This window comes from Cyprinodon tularosa, unplaced genomic scaffold (genome assembly GCF_016077235.1).
Source record: "Cyprinodon tularosa strain WSP-4 unplaced genomic scaffold, ASM1607723v1 ctg246, whole genome shotgun sequence".
Taxonomy (NCBI): Eukaryota; Metazoa; Chordata; class Actinopteri; order Cyprinodontiformes; family Cyprinodontidae; genus Cyprinodon; species Cyprinodon tularosa.
The window spans coordinates 1,429,833-1,453,080 of record NW_024038913.1 but is presented as its reverse complement, the minus strand read 5'-3'; the positions used below and the strand labels follow the sequence as shown (position 1 = coordinate 1,453,080).

Sequence of the window (23,248 nt, the reverse complement as noted above, 5' to 3'; positions counted from 1 at the left end):
TTGCAAAAGAAAAAAAACTATTGATTAAATCGAACACACATGCAACCATTTTAAAAGGCTTGATCTGACATCAAAAGACATTTTGGCACCAGAGTTTCCGTTTACTTCGTGCTAGACAAGCATGGTAATAATTTAAAAGAAAAAAGTAACTGATTTTTAAGGATATACAAAATAACTAATAGATCAAGGGATGAGTAGTAAACATATTATAGTATGTATATATATATATATATATATGTATATATATATATATATATATATATATATATATATATATATATATATATATATATATATATATATATATATATATATATATATATATATATATATATTCCTACCTCTTTCTAATTAAAATATCAGTTTTAACTCATCTAAAATGATAAGTTTGCCTAAAATTCATATTGCCCTTTATCAACAAGCTCTATAGATCCGACTACATTTGTGTTTCTTCTTATCTCTTACTTATGCTCTACTAGGATATTTTTAGCTGGGAAGCATTCTGTTAGTCCATCTGCACAGACGAGTTTCTGCCCTGTGTCACAACCAATGAGGAGCCTGCAGGAGATAAAAGCAAAACAGAAGGCCTAAAGGGTTTGCCAAAACACTTCTGCTAAGATTATCAGTGGCAGCAACAATGAGTTGCTGACGGGCGATGGAAACACTGGCCTTCACTAGTCTACCAGCCTGAACAAAGTCAACAATCTTTGTGAAAATACTTGTACATGACATGCTTAGCATTTTACTTTTGGAAACTATCTTTATAACCTCCATGCATTTCTTTGTAATCTTTTTTAAACTGAAGTGCTTTGGAATTCTTTCCATTTTAATAAATATCTGAATAACATTACTCACTATCTCCGAAAAATAAAACATACGGTAAATATAACCTTTTCATGTTTTCAAATATCTCAGAAATCTCACTCTGATAAGTAAACATTAAGTGGAAAGCAAAAGTGATATGGGATTACATACAAGTAGAATATCCAAGCTTGTAAATGTTCTATAATATTTTATGATCTGCTTATGGTAGTTTTCTGTCTCTACTTTGGAAAGCAGTTATAAAAAACAGAAAGGATTTTGAATTATTTATTTTGAGAAAGAAAATTTAAATATTTCTTTCTTTGAGTTTTCTACGGCACTAGTGGCTCATTTTTTCGAAAGTAGGCTGACAGGAAAGGGGGTATGAGAGGGGTAGAGACATGCGGCAAAGGACCATAGGTCTGATTCGAACCCAGGTCAGCCGCAATATGTGGACCATGCACGTGAACACTGCGCACCTGCATGCCCGAAAATTGAAATATTTCTAACATTTTTTCTAAAAATGTAGGAAAACAAGCTAATTTGGTTCAAGTGGATCTTTAGCAGTGTGCTGTCATTATTTAGATCGGCAGGCAGAGAAACATTACTAACAACAGGGAGGCTATAAGAATGTCACTGTGGTTTACAGCTTCTGCTGTGGTGTTAAAATTTATAAGGCGAGAAACTATTTCTGAAACTTGAACTTGAAATCTACAGAGGTGGGAGAGGTTGTATATTGTAGAATATTGCTGCTGTAAAATGCTGCACCAGTCTTATGGTGTTTATTTAAAAGTATAATTTATGATTCATAACGTGTTTGGATAATTTGAAATAATTTAACCCAAATTAAATTTTATTTGTGCCCATCCTTCATTATATACCTAAAAAAAGCTATCTTAAATATTTATTTCTATTTTATTTAAATGCAAACTTTCTTCAACTCTTTGCTTCCACCATTTTACTTCCCTTGAGACCTAACCCTGTGGCACAATCATGTCACACACAATTAGCGTTCCTGAGAGCCACATGGATCCACACTGCTTGGGGCCAAACAGGCGCCGTCCACTTCCTAGACACAGGCAGCAGGGAACGTGCTCTATTTTTATCCTGTCATTAGTCAAATGAAACAGGAAAAAATAAAAAAAACATGACAGTCCTCAGCTGGAAGAAACTGTAAAAGTGCTTGAAGTATGACTTCATTTCTTTCTTTCTTTTTTCTCAAAACTGGAAATTTCAAAGTGGACACTAGATTGCATCATAAGTGACATTATGATCTTATATTTACACCTAAATCAGCTTGATGTGCTCAAGTGATTCAATGAAAAATAAGAGTAAGTTCCTCTTTAAATGGGTAAAACTAGGGTTTTACCATCTGGTCAAAAATAAGATTAAAACTTACCTTGGTTTATAAGCAGAAAGAACTGAGATTGAAGGCATATGCAGACACTTATCTGTAGCCTATATGTGTTATGTACTTAGATTTTTGTATATTTGTCAAGTTTGTGGCAAATGAATTGAGGCTTCTTATTTTATTTTGTGTGTGTCTGTGTGCTGCTGCTGTTTAGGCATCAGAGTGAGGACCATTTTTCTAATCTCGCCACGGTACATTTGGCTGGTTCTCATAAGGTTTTTGCTAATAATTAAGTTGTCTGTTGGGTTAGGGTTAGGCTTAGGTATGTCTTTGTAACCTTTAGGTTTAGGCTTATTTTGATGTATCCTGAATAGAAAGGGTTGAAAATGACTGAAAATCAATGGAAGTCAATAGCAGTCAACACATGGTCCTCACTACATATAGCAAGACAAGAGTGTGTGTGGGTTTGTTTATTCCTTGAAAAAATATTTATATACAATAACTTACTAACATCTCATCAACCCTGCTGTCAGATATTTTTTCTTAATCAAAATTAAAACAACAAATGATTAAAATTATTGCACGTGTATTCTACACAGTATTGTGCAAGTCCTTCTTTCATAAGAATTATTTCGTTGATCAGGCTTAAAACTGAATAGCTTCTTTGTCAGGGTTTGGGATTTTTTTTAACTTCGAACCATATTTAATTATTTCAACAAAAATTGTGTAAAATAATGAAGAAGATAATCTTTCATAAAAACATATGTGCTCTCTTAAGCTGCTCTCTTTTACATATAACCCATACCTGCTAATGTTATAAGAAAGGGAAAATCAAAAAATAAGTATTTGGACTGGATCCACTTAGTAAGAACATTGACATTGAGATAGTAAGAACATACGAATGTTTCAGTCTTTGTAACTTTGACACCATCATACGGTCTATGGTGTGCTTTAATTTAATCTACCTGTGTTTCTCTCTTTTGTTTTTAGCACAGAAACCTTCTCTGGCACAATCCAAAGATTTTGGTGTGAATATATTTTGTCACTTTGAAATTGTTTGACACTCATTATTTAATCAACGTTTTATTCTTTTTTCATATACTCTCTTTATTATTAAAATATTTTATTATCTGCCATCATTTTGTGCCCATTAAAAAAAAACTTCTAAATGTCCTCTCAGAAATTGCCCAACTGCATTCTACACATGCATAAAAGGCCACAAAAAATAAAAAAATAAAATAAAATAGACGAACGTAGCTCAAGTTCTTTGAAAGCCAAAGAAGTCTTTTATACTAGCCAAATAAGTTTTAAAGGTCAACTGAACCAAATGATTCAGATCCCAGAAAAAAGCTTCATTTCACTCCACACGTTGACCTAAATTAGAGCGCGGTCCCTTTAAAAAACACATTCACTTCCTGTATGCTGGATCTCGCGATACCACAGCAACCAACGCTAAAATATATATTTTTTTTATTCCTGAAAAATTAGTAAATAAACACCGGGATCTTATAAATATTTAAACTCGCTGTAATATGAACAGAGATTATGGCAGGAAGGAAAAGGAAGGTCCAAGATATAACTTCCGCTGCTGCACTTAGAGAGACGGGTTTGTTGTTACAGAGAAAACGGACCGAACCAAGCTGCAGAGCTTCTGCCGAACCGGTACCGATCGAATCTGTTCGAGGTTTCGAACCGGAGCAAAGCCGTTATTTCAGCACCGAGCCTCAGCGCAGACTGGAGCAGGACTTTTTCAATCAGCCTTGCATCAGTTTGGCTAAAGCATTCCTCGGCAAGGTATTCATTAAACCTGATTCACATTTTATTATAGTCCTCTGTCTTTATGAAGCATTAAAAGTATCTAGGCGAAGAATGAATTTTTTGAGAGTCAAAATGGAATTGAAACTACAATGTGAAACCAACAGTGGCGGTTGTAGGAAATTTTAGTGGGGTGGCTAAGGGATTTCCGGGAAGGGGGGCACATTAACACAGTACCTGACCAGTGGTGATAACAGAAAATATTTCTGGTCAAGCAGGGGGTCAGTATGCACTGATGGGTGCTAAAAACGTCTCATGGTCAATCTATACTGATCAAAATAAACCAGGAGAAAAATGAACAACACAGCATCTATGTTTTCCAAATAAATCACTGCAGACCAGATTTTCATTAGGATCAATTCTGATAAAGCTACCATAAATTCTCTAATATTGGCCTGTATTCCATTAGCGGCCGGGACTCTAACATTGGCCGGTCTCGCTGTCAGAGGAGGTAAATAATGGCCGGTCTCTAATACAGGCCGGGGCTATAAACGTTTTTTCTGGGCATACCTCAACATTATACTTGTGTTATTAACATACAAGTACCACAGCCCTGCGCAGCTGGACGACAGGCCCTGACTGCTGCCCGTCTGCGCGAGGAAGAGAACAGACACGCAGCAGAACATGAGGAGGAGCGCGAGTGATGAGGAGATTAAAGGGAGAGATGAAGAGGAGGAGGAAACTGAGGAGGAGGATTAAACAGAATTGGAGGATTTTTTTTTCTTTTTTACTTCAAACCAAGCGAGACATGGTAACTGTACTTTTTCAATAAATGAACCTAGTGTTTTATAGGTTCAAATAGACACAAAATCTCATTTTTATTCATTCCACTGGTAGTCTGTTTTGCTCAAATAGCAATAGAGGCCTGTCTCTAATTCTGGCCTCTTTCCAATAAAGGCCTGGACCGCGATGCACTTGAGTGAAATAAAGGCCCGGGCCTATATTAGAGGATTTACGGTATATGCATATTATACATTAGTGGCATTTAAATTAATTTATGGTTCTACATAATATATACCGTACATTAAATGGGTTGCGAAGTATTCTTTAACTCTCGAGAAGACTCCTAGGCAGGGGTGCTCAAGTCCAGTCCTCAAGAGCTACTTTCCTGTAACGTTTTGGCTACGTTCACACTGCAGCCAGAAGTGACACATTTTTTTGCCCACATGCGACTTGGATCTGATGTTTTCATGGCTGTCTGAACAACACAGATCCAATTTTTTCCAATCTGACCCAGGCCACTTGGCTCTGTGGTTCTGGATCACATATGAATCTGATCTTTTCAAATGCGACCTGTGTGTGAACGGCCAGGTCGCATTCATCCGATCTGAATGCTATGGCGGACGATGATGCGGAGAGCTGTATTTTTTTTGACCATCTTGAAAAGATTGCGCTTTTAAGGTTTGGAAAGATCACTAGATGCGCCCCAGCACTACATCCATGTTTACTTCCGTAAACACCAAGCGTGCTGGCTTGTGACGTCATTGCGTCCTCTACTGCGCACAGGGGACACGTAAGCTGTATGAATGCAGTTTACACAGGAGACCACATACAAGTCGCATTTATTTGTAAATGTGAACGGCAACGCAAAAAAACAATTTCTCAAAAAAAAAAAAATCAGAATTGAGCATCAAGGCCTGCAGTGTTAACGTAGCCTTTGATGCACCCCATTTTTAACACACCTGAATCAAACGAGTGGCTCGTTACCATGACTCTGCTGAGCTTAATAAGGGGGTTGAGCCTTTAGACTCGGGTGTGTTAGAGAAGAGATTCATCTAAACCTAACAGGATGGTAGCTCTTGAGGACTAGACTTGAGCACTCCTACTCCTAGGTGACTGCAGAGACAAACTTTCCACCTATAAAATCTTAACACTAATTCATAAAAGAGCAAGAATTATTTATAAGTCATTTTATTTGGAGTTGCTTGTATTGTGAGGTTTTTTTTAATGCATTTATAAAATTAATCATTTGGTTAATATTCCAGCGTTAATGTAAAAGCGGGATATTTCACATGATGATTTGACTGCTGCCTCCATCAGCCTTAGAGGAGAACTGCTTCTACAATGGGTATTGAATTAAATCCCAAGAGGAACAACAAATCACCTGGTAGGGGTTGCCAATCATTGGCCATGCCCCCCCTGGCCACCACTTTAAATCTGCCCCTGGAAACAAATGTTACCCTATAGTGCAAGCTCCATGCTACCCCACAATAGATAGTCCTACACAGAGGGAGAACACAACCTTTTACTCAATGATTTTAAAGTTCCTGCAGAATAAGGTGGAACTTGACATTTAATGCAGAGTGGAAAACCTGGGAGTTTAAGGTGAGCATATAACAGAAACATAAGAGAACGAGCAAAAAAATACAATCTCCAGGTTGTGCATTAAAAAAAAAGTCTTATCCAGGCTATGTAAGGTTAAGAAATACTTTAAACTAATATTTTAGCTTACTGTTACACAGCCTCAATTTGTTGTATTTGCAAGCAGCATAGGGGCATTTACTAGTTAATCCTAAACTGCATGATCCATGCTCAAAATGAAATTTCCATAAAACTAATAATACATCCATCCATTTTCCGCCACGGTTATCCCAATTGGGGTCGTGAGGGGTGCTGGAATCTCCAGCTGTCAATGGCCGATAGGCGGGATACACCCTGGATAGGTCGTCAGTCTGTCGCAGGGCCTTATAATACATATCTCAATTTAATTCTAACAAGGAATAACTTTTTTTTCCATACATCTTTAAATGCATGATTACTGAAGGTGAAAAACTGCATAAAAACAGCTGATTTATGTAATAAAAAAACTATGCAATGAGAAATAAAAATTTTCCCTACAGGTGCTGGTCCGCAAGTGTGCAGATGGCTCTGAGCTCCGAGGGAGAATAGTGGAAACTGAAGCATATCTTGGAGGGGAGGACAAAGCCTCACACTCAGCGGGGGGCAAACGCACAGAGAGGAACACTGCCATGTTCATGAAGCCAGGCACTATTTATGTGTATCCAATCTATGGGATCTACCTCTGCATGAATGTTTCCAGTGAAGGTTTGTTCAATACACACTAGTAGTGCTTCATATTTATCGTATTCTTGATGTCTGAATATGATTATGATGTGAAAAGGCTTGTATTTAGGTCAACCCTATTTATCTAATAATAAAGCAAGTCAGCTGGTTTTGGTTTTCATTAGTAGAGAAAAAAGAAAGGAAACAAAGCAGAGCCTTGCTGACCGATGCAGATTGTGTGCTGTGTTTATTCAGGGGAGGGTGCTGCCGTGCTGCTGCGTTCTCTGGAGCCTTTGCAGGGCCAGTCTGCAATGAGGGAGCTGAGAACGGCTAGACGAAAAGACGGAACCCGCCAGCTGAAGGACAAAGAGTTGTGCAACGGCCCTTCCAAGCTGTGCCAGGCTCTAAATACACTATATTGCCAAAAGTATTTGCTCACCTGCCTTGACTCACATATGAGCTTAAGTGACATCCCGTTCCTAATCCATAGGGTTCAATATGACGTCGGTCCACCCTTTGCAGCTAGAACAGCTTCAACTCTTCTGGGAAGGCTGTCCACAAGGTTTAGGAGTGTGTTTATGGGAATTTTTGACCATTCTTCCAGAAGCGCATTTGTGAGGTTGCACACTGATGTTGGACGAGAAGGCCTGGCTCTCAGTCTCCGCTCTAATTCATCCCAAAGGTGTTCTATCGGGTTGAGGTCAGGACTCTGTGCAGGCCAGTCAAGTTCATCCACACCAGACTCTGTCATCCATGTCTTTATGGACCTTGCTTTGTGCACTGGTGCACAGTCATGTTGGAAGAGGAAGGGGCCAGCTCCAAACTGTTCCCACAAAGTTGGGAGCATGGAATTGTCCAAAATGTCTTGGGATGCTGAAGCATTCAGAGTTCCTTTCACTGGAACTAAGGGGCCAAGCCCAGCTCCTGAAAAACAACCCCACACCATAATCCCCCCTCCAACAAACTTTACACTTGGCACAATGCAGTCAGACAAGTACCGTTCTCCTGGCAACCGCCAAACCCAGACCCGTCCATCAGATTGCCAGATGGAGAAGCGCGATTCGTCACTCCAGAGAACGCGTGTCCACTGCTCTAGAGTCCAGTGGCGGCGTGCTTTACACCACCGCATCCGACGCTTTGCATTGCACTTGGTGATGTATGGCTTGGATGCAGCTGCTCGACCATGGAAACCCATTCCATGAAGCTCTCTGCGCACTGTTCTTGAGCTAATCTGAAGGCCACATGAAGTTTGGAGGTCTGTAGTGATTGACTCTGCAGAAAGTTGGCGACCTCTTCGCACTATGCGCGTCAGCATCCGCTGACCCCGCTCCGTCAGTTTACGTGGCCTACCACTTCGTGGCTGAGTTGCTGTCGTTCCCAAACACTTCCATTTTCTTATAATACAGCTGACAGTTGACTGTGGAATATTTAGGAGCGAGGAAATTTCACGACTGGATTTGTTGCACAGGTGGCATCCTATCACAGTTCCACGCTGGAATTCACTGAGCTCCTGAGAGCGACCCATTCTTTCACAAATGTTTGTAAAAACAGTCTGCATGCCTAGGTGCTTGAATTTATACACCTGTGGCCATGGAAGTGATTGGAACACCTGATTCCAATAATTTGGATGGGTGAGCAAATACTTTTGGCAATATAGTGTATACCTCGCTGTTTTGACCGTAGAGACTTGGCTTCTGACCCAGAGGTGTGGCTGGAGGCCGATCAAAACACAAGTCCCCCAAAACCTAAGGATATAGTTTCAGCTCCGCGCATCGGTATCGAGTCCTATGGGGAATGGGCGAAGAAACCATGGCGCTTTTACCTCCGTGGGCACCCCTGCGTTAGTGTTGTGAATAAAGAGGCAGAGAGATGCTCTCTGTATGGAAATGGAACCAACAGTTCAGACTCATGAGATGTGTAGAGAAAAAACAGAAATTTAACTTTAAAAAAGGACTTTGGGAGTTTTCTTTTCTGTCCCTTTTTTACAAATCAACCACTTGTCAACCATACGCTACATACTACATCATCATTTATCGAATTAACAAAAGCTTGAATTTGTACGTTTATTTTGAAATGCAGGTTATTGAATCAGAGTTGTACAGTAAGGTAAAAGATTAGAACTGGCAGACAGTTATTAAAAAATAACTAAACAACATACAGCAGTCGGTCTCCTGTAGTTCCATCTGTTTTCCAATAAGCATCCCCACATGGGAAATGTTCCTCTCAGTGATTTTTACAGATGTCTGTATGGCTCACTGATGTTGAGCCTCTATCTTTTCTTTGCACTCTTTCCATCTCCACCTTTGGGATTCCTTTACAGAGGTAGCTGGAACGATCAGTGCTTGGTGTGCACTTATGAAGCCAACATTGATCCTTTTACTTTGAATTTGGGAGAGTGTGTCAGTCTCCCGGTACATCAGTCCTTCCCCTATTCACAGTGAACCCATAAGGCATGTCTGGTAAGTATAAAATAACTTAACATTGTAAACAAATTTTGGCTCAAAGGGGAAAATAGTCTATATTTTGAAACTGCACATTAATGCCATCATTTTGCTATAAACCCTCCTTGGTCCTGAGCAGGTTTCAGATTAACCGACTCTAAAACAGTGATAGCTTCCAGGTTGCCGGCGCTCATATAGTCTGCTCCATTGGTGACTGAAAGATTGAAATAATGGGGTCTTCATGGTTTGTCACAATGAGGACGCTGCGGAACTTGTCGAATAGTGTCTTCAGCTGTGATCGCCTCATGTTTTCATTGTACATGATTTCTTCCAGGTGGTGATGTCCCCGAAAATAGTGCAGCAGCCTAAAAAACAGTGGAGGAAACAAGAATTCTAATACAATAAGCTCTAGTGCTTTTTTACAATCAGCTGTAGTTAGCAGGCTCTTGCAAAATAAGACTGTCATCTTGTGTGAGATACACTGAGGAAAATAAGTATTTGAACACCCTGCTCTTTTGCAAGTTCTCCCTCTTAGACATTATGGAGGGGTCTGAAATCGTCATCACAGATGCATGTCCACTGTGAGAGACATAATCTAAAAAAAAAAAAAAAAACTCAAAATGTATGATTTTCTTAATTTATTTGAATGATACAGCTGCAAATAAGTATTAGAACACCTAAACAAATCTATGTTAATATTTGGTACAGTAGTCTTTGTTTGCAATTCCAGGGGTCAAACGTTTCCTGTAGTTTTTCACCAGGTTTGCGCACACTGCAGGAGGGATTTTGGCCCACTCCTCCACACAGATCTTCTGTAGATCAGTCAGGTTTCTGGGATGTCGCTGAGAAACACAGAGTTGGAGCTCCCTTCAAAGATTTTCTATTGGGTTCAGGCCTAGAACCGTCTAGGCCACACCAGAACCTTGATATGCTTCTTCCAGAGCCATTCCTTGGTTATCCTGGCTGTGTGCTTCGGCTCATTGTGATGTTGGAAGACCCAGACTCCACCCATCTTCAATCTTCTAACTGTCTCTAGTGTCTGTGGACAGCTCTTTGGTCTGGGTCATGTTAGTAGTTACACTCTTACTGATTGTGTGGGATTGGATGGGTGTACTTAGGCAGCTAACAACCTTAAACAGGTGCATCTAATTTAGGATAAATGGAGTGTAGGTGGATATTATAGGCAGGTCTTTGAAGGTCAGAATTATAGCCGATAGATAGGTATTCAAATACTTATTTGTAGCTGTATCATACAAATAAATGGTTAAAAAAAAATCATATTGTGATTTCAGAATTTTGGACATGCATCTACGATGACAATTTCAGACTACTCCATGATTGCTAAGTTAGAGAACTTGCAAAATCAGGGTGTTCATATACTTATTTTTCTCACTGCATGTAGACATAAAATCTGTACAAGCAGGACAAAAAAGAAGTTTATAGTGAGTAAAATGTAAAATAAGTGTCTTTAATATACATTTACATCAGAGAATTGGCTAAATTAGGACACATTTATGAGGTAAAAAATGTGCAAGTCAAGCTTAAATACCTGGCAAACATTCGCAGATCCTCTGGATTTTGTCCCGCTTGGATGTTAAGTATAACCTGCCTTTCATGCTCCGACAGGCTCGTGAGAAGTGTTTCTGTCATCCTTTTATTCAAAGGAGAGTCTCCGCCAGGCAGCAGCTCAGCGCTGGAATTCTCCATACTGGGACTGGTTAGGGTCATGTCGTCACTGCTGGCTGCAAACAGGAAGGACATGGACAGTCAGTGGCTCCTTTGACCTTTTATCTATCTGTTAGAGTAGAGTGGGGGGTGGGGTCTTACTTGGTGAACCAAAACTGAGAGCGCTTGGGGTGCTTAGACTGCGGCCTCCGACACGGGTAGCCAGTGGTAGCTCCTCCTCCTTCAGTGCAGGCTCATCTTCACTTGGCGGTATCAAAAGGCAAACATAGGTGTGGAGTTGGATGAGCAGGCGGCGCTGGAGCATCCACACCACCATCTGGATAAGCTGAACCTAGATAGGAGATAAACACTTTGGAAATAAACTTTTGATAGAATACAACCTCAAAACAGCCAAAATTCAGATAATGATCCAATAAAAACAAAAGGAGCTAAGAATAATAGGAAAGGCGCTTTAGCAATTCATACAACTTAAACCTCTTGTAATGTGTGCATCAGATTTCCATCTTTTATAAAAGACCAAATTTAGTGAAATCTTAAATTACCTAAATTCTCTAATGTTAATATTGCTTGCCTTTAAAAACTAGAAAAATAAGCTGCCTGGTGGCCCATATTGTAGCATTGCAGTCTCGCAGCAAGAAGGTCATAGGTTTCCTCAGACCTGAGCTCTTCCTACATAAAGGTCTGATCTTCTGGTACACATGCTTCCTTCCAGTCCCCAAAACATGACTGTGAGATTTGCTCGTCTCTAAATTACCCGTAGGAATGAGAGAGTTTATGCGTGCAGGGTAGTCTCTCCAGTGTTGTAAACAACATTCATATACATGCTATCTATGTAAATGACAACAAACCAAAACAATCCAACAGTGAAATATCACAATCCTTGAATCAGTTATCAGCATATCACAAATCAAAAATAAAACTATGACACTCTGGGTATTTTAAACCTGCATTCTTCACAATGGCCCACAGATGGCGCATTTTTGTTGCTGAAAGGATTCATCTGTTTAAATTATGTGTGTTGAGGAAAGACAAGCAAAAAACAAGCAGCCTGCTGTCTCCATAAATTGCAATGGAGCTAAAAGTAAAAACTAACAGACCAGTAGCCCCTAAAATCATGGTGTCCATTTAGTCTGAGGGTATGGGTAACTGGGTAATGGCCTTTTTCTAATTCTTTCTGAAATGGAAACAGACCTTGTCATAGAGCATCTCTCTGCATATTTTACAAAAATGTAAATTTTTGTAGCACATTTTAAGTTTTGTTTTTTTTTGCCACTAGCTTACCTCCTGTGCTGGAGCTTCCAGAGGGTTTCTGAATTCTGCTAGTGAGACTGGGAGTGAGAATTTGGCCAACATGGAAGGCAGATCGTGTCCAGAGAACTGCTGAGCAAACTGCTCCGCCAAAGGAGAATAACTGGTCAGAGAGGAATAAGAAGCGCTGTTATTCATCACAAAGCTTCTCCTCTAGCTTAGTTCCTGCATAATACATGCACACTTCAAACACGCTTTGAGATGAGTCACATCAGCCTGAGGAGGAGTACTGTCAGTCAATTAACAAGAGAGGCATCTAAAAACAAAGTCGACTAGGCAGGGAATATGTTTTCCTGTTCTTAAAGCACTTCAAATATGCCCTTTTCTATTATGTTTGACCACTTCTTTAGGATATATTTTACATACTTACATAGATATGTTGGCATGAGGAGACAGCATGTAGACGTTATTTTCACACAATGGAAAGATGATGATCGCCTTGCCCCAATAAACTAAATGAGCAGCAATCTGAAAGATCTGAGCGAGAGAAAAAAAAAAAAAGAGTGATCCATCCATAATGATAAAAAAAATAAGTCAGATTGAAAATCCTGAATGCTAAAAGAGTGATCCTGAAAGAAAATGCTAGTATCAATGTCTTGCAGTTCATATATTATCCACTAGGTGACAGTAAGTAGCTAAAAATGGAACCCATGCTGGCTGAACTTTTTATAAATTACATTTGAGAAAAACATACTTATATTTTTTATTCTATCAATTTTATTCTAAATTATGCATTTTATTGATGTGTTTACTGTAATGATTTCTATTCCTTTAATCAGTTCTAGATTATAGAGAAGCCTTAAAATGTTAAAGAATGATATCAGAGCTTTGTGGGCTGTGTGTTTGTTCTGCACCTGAAGTAGGGCCAGGTCAGCATCTTGGGAGAGCTGCTGCAGGTTTTTCACTGCTGAACAGGTCTTAATCAGACGCACCATCGCAGGTGAGCAGTCTAGAGGAAGCTGGCTCAACAGCGCCTTCTCGCTTTCGAGCAGCAGCAGGGCATGATAAGGCCTGCGGGTAACAGAATCTGAATAAACCCTCCACAAACACAAGAAGGAAAAATCTACTTTTTTTATTCTAAAAGACAAAATATAAGGAGATATGAACAAGAGGGTGTTTTATAAACTGCCTCTAGGTGGCAGTGTGTCCCACAGGAAACATTTCATTGAGTAAATGTTAGAAAATGCAGCACATTTTGATCATGACGGAAAAATATTAACTTTTACTAAAAAAAAAAAGAAAAAACAACTTCATTATTTGGGTTAGAAACATTGCAAGGATCGGAACATGATGTGTTATTTAGTAGATTTTGCATTAGTGGGTCAGCTTGTGGCGTGTTTAAGTATAAATGTAATAAAATAAAAATATAAAATGAGTTTATCCTAATAAAGTCATATTGTGTTTGGTGCCACTTAAAACCAATTCTGTTTGAGAACAGATTTCTACTTCCTAAAATGCAGATATTTTCAAAATAAAAAACAAATCCAATGACAGTAATAAAGAGCATAGTTTTTCTAAATGTGTTTATTTTTAATATAGAAGGAGGAGTGTGTTTAAAGGAGGGGGGAGTGTTTGCTTAGTCATTTGAAGTTCTACAATAATATTCAGCTTTATTTGGTGCAGATCAATTTCACTATGTAACATCATATGAAATTATATTAAAAGAAATAAAACACAGAATGTATGAAAGAATAAATCTACCTTATGGCCTTCAGACTACGCTCTAATGCCTCCGGAGGGATATAGTTACCACCAACCCTGTGGATCTTGTGAGGTAAGCAGAAGCTGACCTCTAGCCAGTCATTGATGTGTAGCCTTACCACACCACTTGTACAAAGGCTGGAAAATCATGAATATAAAAATCAGCTTCAGGATTCTGTTTAGTCTAAAAAAGTATCAGGCAGACATTACATTTCCTTCCCACCTGTCATAGGCTTCCTTCATGTCCCTGGCTAGCTTACATTTAGGAAGAATTTGCCTAAATGGGGACTGAGGAGTTCCATCTGCTATCAACAGAGAAGAGGCACAGTTAAAGCCATGATTGAAAAGAACACAATTAATACTTCAAAACTGGGAATTAAATGAGATGATCTGAGTACAGAGAAAATCTCACTCTCGGTCACAGTGGTGATCTCGTCTTGCACGGCCAGCATCAGCTTGGCTTCTCTGGTTAGGTACTGGCAGCGGCGCTCCTCATGCTGAAGCGCTATAGCGATGCGCCGGGAAAGGTTGTGCATGCAGCTGATTACAGATGGGTCAGCATTTGCCTGAGGTTGCAAATGACAATGAATATGTTTTGTTTTCTTCCTAATTCCTTAATTGTGTTACTCAGATAAACTGGAAACCTTTTTTGGGTTTAAAGGCCAGTAACAATAAAAGACATTTCACATTAAAGTACACCTAACAAGAAGCGTGTTTAGAAGTATTATAAAGAACCTTTATGTATTTTACAGGTGTTAACAACATAGTTAGTTTAGCAGCTTGCCAGATATGTTTAAAACCTGACGATGCATTTCTTGCTCTGAGCCTTCCTGAGAACCATGACTCAGCATGGGCTGGAACTGGGCTGGGCCTTGCTGAGCAGCATGATTAAGCAAAAATAAACTGCCCTCTCCTCGAGGGCAAACGTTTCCTGTAGTTCATATGCTTTCACTGATAGTGCATCGTTATCACAACCCTGCCCACCTCCCATTCAAAGAATACAGATTAACAGAAGACTTACTAAACATGACCCACCCACCCACAGCCGGCTAATATGTTCAAAAAAATAACTGAAAAAAAAAAAACAAAACAAAAAACACAAGAACATTTAAAAACTAAAATATAAGTTACATTTCTTTTTCATTTACAAACCCAATTACATTTCTTTAAAAACGTCCAATAAAGAGTTTCTTACCCTCAGGGCAAAAACCACATTAAATAAGATCATAGTAGGCATTTCTCTCTTGGGTGAAGGATCTGTTTTGGACACCTGGAATGATGAAAGACCAAATATGTAAAGGTTGCAACAAGTTAAGAATGTCCAAAAGAAAATACTTGTTTTTCAGAGCAATTGCTAAAGTTTACGTTAACACAATTTTACAAATGTTACTTTTACTATATGAAGTTTTGTAAAGACTGATTTAATTACTTATCTCAAACAGTAAAATTCTGAAAACAAAAAATTGAAAGTGAGGGACAAAGCAAATTACATATATTATATATTACACACACATATATATATATATTCAATTTTTTTTTTTTTTTGTTTAACATAAAAGGTCTACCAGAGCTGCTGGAGATTAATAACAAAAATACTTCCATCTGATTTTCAGATTATTTCTTATTACAGTCATGAAACGCACTCAGTCAAAGCCTATAGATCTATATTCTATGTGGCAAGTTTTCCATATGCACAAAATAAATCATAATAATGTCAACCTATAGAAACTCTCTAAGCTTTTTTTAGTTTTCCTTTTTTGTTGCCACTCTGTCACTTATTCTGTTATTTTTATACACTTTTGTTCAGGTCCACATTTGTGTGATCAGTTTGCTGTAATCTTTTGCTGCTGTAACACCACAATTTCCCCATTGTGGAACAATAAAGGGATTTTCTATTCTATTCTATTCTATTCTATTCTATTCTATTCTATTCTATTCTATTCTATTCTATTCTATTCTATTCTATTCTATTCTATTCTACCAGTAAACACCTCAGCAACACAGGCTAAACGATTGACCAAATTGCAACAGTAGGGGGTGCTGATGGTATCAGGATTAATCTGACAATACCCAAAGCACATTTATTGCAAAATGAGTAAAAGTTCTCATTGGAACCTACTACTGAAAAAATGTTCAATTTGGTAACATAGAAACGAAAAAATTCACTATAATCACATTTAAAACTAATATGATGGAAGCCAGTTTTCTTGGTTGTATTGCAGAATTAGAGCTGGGAATATATTTATCTCCTTTCTGAAATATAGCAAAACAAGCAAAAATACAGGAACTGTTTTTATATCCATCACCACTCTGTCATGTATATATTGGAATTTTATTTTTATTCAGGTTTTTCATTAAAGAAGTACACCGTACTGATGTCTGATAAATAAGACATGGCAGATAAATATTATAATATTTTTAAACTACAAGAACTCAAGGAATAAGAAAAATAGAACAAATTGATTAATGACAAACTTTTTTTTATCTACAGTGTGCTTAGATTGTTATAACTTACAAAGACCAGATTAAAAGAAATAAAACAAAATAAATAAAACAAAAGTCTACAATGAACACATTAAGCCCTTTCCTTAACTCCTATGATGCAAAGGTAAAAGGTACAGTGTGTAATATCTTATATATTATCCATATGTATGTTATTTATGATCACATATGAACTGAAAGTCTCAATCTTAATGTTTGCCATGCCTTAGAAATTGTTATTTATGGAGGCAGGCATATTTTTCACTACGGCAGCACTAAGCTGACAAACTAGGGACTGTAGATATTGATATTACGCTGGAATGGGACTGTGGGAAGTGAGGCCGATACACATTCCTACACAGACTAATAAAATTATCTATGTAAACTTGACTTAAACTGGCCGTGAGTCAGTCATTATAAAGACAACTGATTTGATGCGTGGGTTGTTGCGTTCTTGGAGAGTTTTTTTTTCTGAGTGGAATCTCATCTTTCTCTTGCATTTGGTCCAAGTTTGTTTTGGTCAGAGTGCCCAAAACAGGGGGAGGAACCACCTGAGAACAGAGGTGGGACAGTGTTCCTGAGCTCATGCTCGAGCAGTGGGGACCCAGTTTGAGAACAGCTGCTAAGAGAGCTCTAGAACTGCGACAAGACGGTCACCTATACAGCCCTATGTGGCCAAGGAACTACAGAGGTAGAAACTTGCAGCTGCTAGCTCAGGAAGAAAAATGAGGAGCACAGCGGTAGATCAGAGAGGCCTGCCGGGAAACAGAACGGTAAAGGCCTGGGAAAGGCTACAGCTGGCCTGGGCTAAATAGAGGCTAAAGGGCTGGTTATCTCCCCGCAGCAGTGTGTCGCAGTGAGCTTGAAACAGACATTTTTGATTTATGCTCAATTTTGAAGCATGGTCTGCGCTATGTTACTAGCTGTGGGTCTAGATACAGCTGAGGCGGTGAGGAAATGGGGGCAAGTTTGTCTGACAACGGATGCACATGAGGGCGAAAAAGAGCGGGATTCAGGTGGAAAAAGGGTCCCAGCGTTCTCGTGCACCTCGCTCTTCTAGCTGTTCCAACTGCACGAGTTGTTTTCCCCAATTGCGGTAATACAAACAAAACAAGCTGGCAAGCGGATGTAGATTTGACCAATCAGAGGCCTCCTGTCTGCAGCACTGTTTGCTGTCATCTACAATTGGGAGAGGTGCAGCAGAGTGTCTGCGGAGGGGGCGGGGAACGTCTTTGCGTTCACTGCGACACCTACGCAGACGACCTAGCTTCGAAGTATAAATCAGCCTTAACTGCGAAGGATCAAAGCAGGACAGCAGAATATCTGGTACTTCGGTCAGAAAGAGAGTGGCTGCAGCTTACCATTCTACCATTCAGGTAGACAGAGCAGGAAGAGATGACAGCATGCCAAGGCTAGGCTCTAGAAGCTAACTACTAGAAGTGGGAGAAGGAGCACTAAGGATCATGGGAACCTGCGGAAGGACTGACCAGTGGAGCGGGATAAGAGAAGGGAGAAGCTGGTCGGTCTCCATGCTGGATGTAGGACAACAAACAGTCCTTCAAGGGGTAAATCAATTTATGACGCTGCAGTCTGACTGTCAGATGTCCCTGAAAATTACACACTGTAACTTTAATGCCAAATTAATTTAGACGATAAAACAATCAGAATCTGTAGCTTACAGTGTGACACCTTTAATGTGCTTCTGTTTAACATTAGTTTATGTAAACTGGCTCTAACATTAATTTATGGAATCAGCATAAAAAAGCTTAAAATTAGAGATGCTAAGTTTAATTAAATAACCTTTTCTCAATGATCTCTGATCAGCTAAAAAATCAGAACAAATCTTTACTTTAATACATAAAACTAAACTAATGTAATGTAATGTAATGCACCCTCAAATTTTAAAAAGGAAGAGACATAAAATAATAATATTAATAATAATCATAGTAATGTATTGAAACTTTACTGCATTTTACATTCTTCAATCTCAAGATAAAGGTAGAAAATATAGAAAGATCTAAAAGCGGACAAATCAAAAATGCATCTCAACAGTGTACACCATACGGTCTTTGGAAAAGGAAGGTTTCCAGTCCTTTCATTCCACTGTACGTTTTTATATCTTCAGGTTTCAAGTTTAAGAAAAATCAGATATTGTTTAAGAAGGTAAGTTGTGCATAAAATAGCCTAATCTTATAACTGTCTCATTTTGCATTGGATTCAATACTGCTTGCTTTATTAAGGAGCCTAAAGGCCATTACTTCTTAAAAAAAATAAAATAAAATAAAAAACTCCCATCAGAATTGTAAGGTCAGACTTTAAAGGAAACTAGAAATGCACTCAGGTTGATGCATTAACTCATTTCCATGGAAAAAACCCACATGAGTAATTACAATCACATGTAAAACTAGTCCTAATTAAAATTTAACTGCAAAAAAGATTCACCTATGCATTTCTCATATAGAGACATAGGCTTCCCACTACATTAAACTTTAATAAAGGTGATGAAGACTGAATTTATTCCTACCTGAATGAGAGGAGAATGCTGCAGGAGAGTAGGGTGACCCACAAACTGAACGTTGTCTATCTTCAGTTCAAACTTCTTTCCACACATGTCAGACTTGGTGGCCAGGATGGTGGCCAGGATGCTATCAGAAAACCTTGAATAAGGAAGCACAGATGCAGTGAAAAACGAAGCACGTCCAGAACAGCTAAGACAAGTGAAAATAGTTCAGATAATTCAATAGTTTAACAAGAAAATAAAAAAAAGCTTATTCAGTTACTGACAGGTAAGAAAAAGAAGAGGCTTCTGGGTAGAAAAAAAGTGAATGATGTGTGAATGAGAAATGTGACAAACTCATGCTGGTTTGACCCAAGTAACTCATGCTGTATTTAAAGGGGATACAATTTCAGGTTTTAACTTCCAAAAAAAAAAAAAATTTAATAATAAACAATATACCTTTACCACCACCGTGATTTTTAAAAAACAATGAAAATTAAAATGACTGTTGCATTTGATTTGAATTTCAACCTCATTTGCCAAGTTTACATGCTCTGATTATCAGCGTACAATTAATGTGACGGTTTTTGTAAAAGCACTGCTTCATCTTCTGTATCATTTACAGTAACTGCACAGAGACCGGGGGTTTGTGGAGATCGATACAGGGCACAAAATCAGAAAAGAGAGGGTAAAATAAAAGGACAGGGGGTGATCTAGGGGAAAAGAGAGGTGGGTTAGAATGATTCGGTCTTACCCTGCTACCAACTGTTCGTCAGTTAGCGGACATTGCTCCCTGAAATGGGAATTGGACCCCAAAAAACAGAAGAACAAAAAAAAAGCAAACAAAAGGGAAAATGCAACACACAGTTGGGCTGAATGCAAAAAATGGACATTAAAACAACCAAAACAAACATGAGACACTGTGATGTCAAAATGCAGGTATGCTGATTTAGGTACATTTCACACACATCCAAACTGCTGTCAATAATGGGCGCTACAGTACATATGGTGAGTTTCATATTAAACGATTATCAGTTTAATGATATCGAGGTTACTGTAGAATAGCAGGACATCAGTTGCAGTTAATCCATTTTCCCTTCTCTCTTCTTTTCACTTTTACATCACCATGTGCCCATCTCTCCTTGTGATCTTGGTAGCTAAAAGCGTCATCATTTCTGGGCAGTAAAGCAAATGTTCATGCAAATGGATAAAGACATTATGGCTGTACAGAGACTGATTGTCTTGCACTTGAAATAAAGCAGCCTAACAAACACATCATTTCAACAGTAATTTTCAATCACAATGTTAGTTGTGGTTCAAATTGTTCAGTGTTTGAAGAAATGCATCATCCTGATTGTTTAAGAGTTCTTTACATAGTCATCTAAATCACATACTAAATAAGACTTAAATAACATGTTGCTGTCATTTTTGCACATCTCTGGTGTTTGCTGCTATTTTTCCACATATCCATTACTGTAAAAATGTCCACAGCTGTTTATTGATTATTTTTCAGATATACAATATTTATATTGTAAAAGAGTACAGTATTTTATTTGTTTATTTATTATTGGTATACACTTTTTAAGGTCCCCATTTGTGTGACAACTTTTGCTATAATATGTTGCTTCTGTAATGCCCCAATTTCCCCATTGTGGGACAACAAAAGGATTTTCTATTCTATTCTAAAATAATCAATAATATTAAAAAAAAAAGAAATCCTCAAGCACAAAATAATAGAAGCCTGTTTGAAATCAAATACCTCAAACAAATTCGAGGAGTATAGTATGGTTTATTTGTATCGGCTGAATGTTTATAACAGTATTCCCATTTCTAGGGTGGCAGCTTAATAAAAATTAATAAAACAAACACAGTTATAAGATTTATGTGTTTGGCTTATGATAAATATATGTTGATGTCCAAGCTGTAATCAACTTTTATGTTTAAACCATGGCCTATCATTAAAACATATCATTAATTTTACTTTCAAGTAAGAAAATCTTCATTTTAAATAGGAATGTTGAGATAATTAAAAGCACAGGAACAAGTGTGAGAGGACATGTCTATGATGGCTTTTTAATTTCCAACAGGTTCCAATTGGTAATAACAGCTGAAAATGTAACATTTGGAAATAATATTCGTAATTCTTTCCTTTTTTTGTTTTATGCCTTTTCAGGTTGGGTAAAAAAGTATGACAGCTTAAAACGTCTAATCTTTCTTTCTTTCAGATTATACATGTTTATTTTAAGGATTAAAGAGTGAATTCTGTTCAATTAAAATAAACACAAACAATTACCTTGAGTCTCCATCCAGATCTTCAAGAACATCTCCAGTTGTGCTCAGTGCATATGGGTTACGCTGTTTTGCTGAAAGACAGTTCTAAGTATTAGTGTAAAACAATTGTAATATTTATTCCCTTTTGTTAAATTGTTTGTTGAAAAATAGGGAATTAATTTTTGTACCATTTTCAGCCTGGAAAGCATAGATTTTTTTCTTTAATACAATACTGGATTGTTACTGTAACCATGTAAAAGAAGATGTAAGAAATATTTTTTGCCACTTTTCCAAAGTCTAGTTTTCTCATCTCAGTTTAGAAAACATCAAAAAGTGTTCATTAAAGTCTCACAAAAAAAATAACACAATGTCACATATCAGGCTGCTGATTCGTAGAAAAAAACAGCTCATCATTAAATAACCTGAAAACAATCCATGGTCATTTTCTGTATGACTATCAGTGTTTTACATGACTGGAGGATTTTCTTTTAGGCGTCATGCACTAGAGCTATTTTATTAGGTTTAGATCTACACAACTTCAACATGATTGAGGTGAAAGTGAAGCAGTAATATAGGCTGACTGTTTACTTTGGTTAACAATGATATTAAAGGTTGAATTAATGATTTGAAGGTTCCTTGGTCCTGTGACTATAAAAAAAAGTGTCATTATCCCTCCCTCACTATGCTTTCCATTTAATTTAAGGTCTTCAGGCTGTTTTTATTACTTTTTGGTGCTTTATAAATGTGGTTCTATAAATTAGGGCAAAATATCTTTGTTTTAGTCTCGTTTGTCAGAAGTAAATTGTCATGCTTCCAAATGCCAAAGTGCAACACTAAAGTTAGGTTGGTCATCCTTTCATAAACTTTTACATTTGAAGATGACTTAGGAAGTCTCCTTCTTGCAGTCACTGATTCGATTTACACAGCTTGAGGTCCTTAGATATAAAATTATTTACTAATTTGCACAATAACCGAACTTTACTACATTGTCTTAGAACTAGGATAGAATTTAAATGTTTTTATTTGACTTTGATTCTCCTTATATAACTGAACTATCTCCTTCTGTAGTTGATGTGTCATTTTTTGTCAATATAAGTTACATAAATAAGGTGAATTGAATTTTTATTTAACATACTATAACATCCTGCAGCTTATCTGATCCTTTCCCTGTCTGATCTAAGGAATCTTAATTGGCTCCCACATTTGAATGATCTCTCTTTGTTTTATAAAGATGATCTCATTGTGCAGAACTTCGACTTTCATATTGAATTAGCATTTCCATCTCTACTTTCACTGTTTTTTTTCTGGTTATGGAATATTTTTCTAATCAATAAAGTTACTTTAATTAATTAAGTTAAAAAGTTTGAACTCTTCCTCTGGCTGGGACATTCTGTTAATTGATGGGTGTGTAATTACATGAAATACTCAGTACCAGTAGAATGTGTTTTAAATCAGCTCCTGTTTAAGTTCATGTTAATGCAGCGCCTACCTGCGAGAGAAGACGGGCACTCAGCAGCCCTTTGGAATGGATACCGAAACAAAAGTTTGTTCCCTCTGCTCCCAGAACTAACCAGTATGACGCTGATCGGACTGGTTTTATCCCCGCTTTTATGTCTGTTGTTCTGAGACTGACTGTACAGAGAGTTTCTGTCATCTGGTGACTCGGCCGATGGGCTTAGCATCATGTTAGCATTCTAAAAGTCTTCGTTAGCGTGATTTAGCTGCAGCTCTTATGAGCTTATATGTCTACTAGAAAAAACAAACAATAAAAAGAACGATAGCACTTCCCAGTTAACTTCAAAACCTGCAGAGAATTGGGTTTCTCACAGGGCTGTTTTTGGCACTGTTATGTGTTACTTTGATTAATGCTCGGCTGGACACATCAACTCAGTT

General features: G+C 37.8%; 2 protein-coding genes across 3 annotated transcripts; one reads left to right on the top strand and one right to left on the bottom strand.

The window, feature by feature from the left end:
• Positions 1–3,572: 3,572 nt before the first annotated feature.
• mpg (N-methylpurine DNA glycosylase) lies at positions 3,573–9,127 on the top strand. Its single transcript, XM_038287966.1, has 4 exons — positions 3,573–3,946; positions 6,808–7,012; positions 7,226–7,379; positions 8,630–9,127. Exons 1-4 carry the CDS (start codon positions 3,698–3,700, stop codon positions 8,880–8,882), a joined length of 861 nt encoding a protein of 286 aa, XP_038143894.1. The 5' UTR covers positions 3,573–3,697; the 3' UTR covers positions 8,883–9,127.
• nprl3 (NPR3-like, GATOR1 complex subunit) lies at positions 9,020–23,206 on the bottom strand. Of its 2 annotated transcripts, XM_038287967.1 has the most exons (14): positions 22,845–23,206; positions 21,378–21,447; positions 19,839–19,877; positions 19,112–19,244; positions 15,302–15,376; positions 14,519–14,672; positions 14,330–14,411; positions 14,107–14,244; positions 13,260–13,416; positions 12,776–12,882; positions 12,379–12,508; positions 11,239–11,428; positions 10,961–11,153; positions 9,020–9,776 (listed from the first exon to the last, which is right to left on the bottom strand). In XM_038287967.1, the coding sequence occupies exons 1-14, from the start codon at positions 23,038–23,040 to the stop codon at positions 9,602–9,604; spliced, it is 1,839 nt and encodes a 612-aa protein (XP_038143895.1). In that variant the 5' UTR covers positions 23,041–23,206; the 3' UTR covers positions 9,020–9,601. The 2 variants fall into 2 exon arrangements, with proteins under 2 accessions (XP_038143895.1, XP_038143896.1); XM_038287968.1 differs by lacking the exon at positions 19,839–19,877.
• Positions 23,207–23,248: the final 42 nt, after the last annotated feature.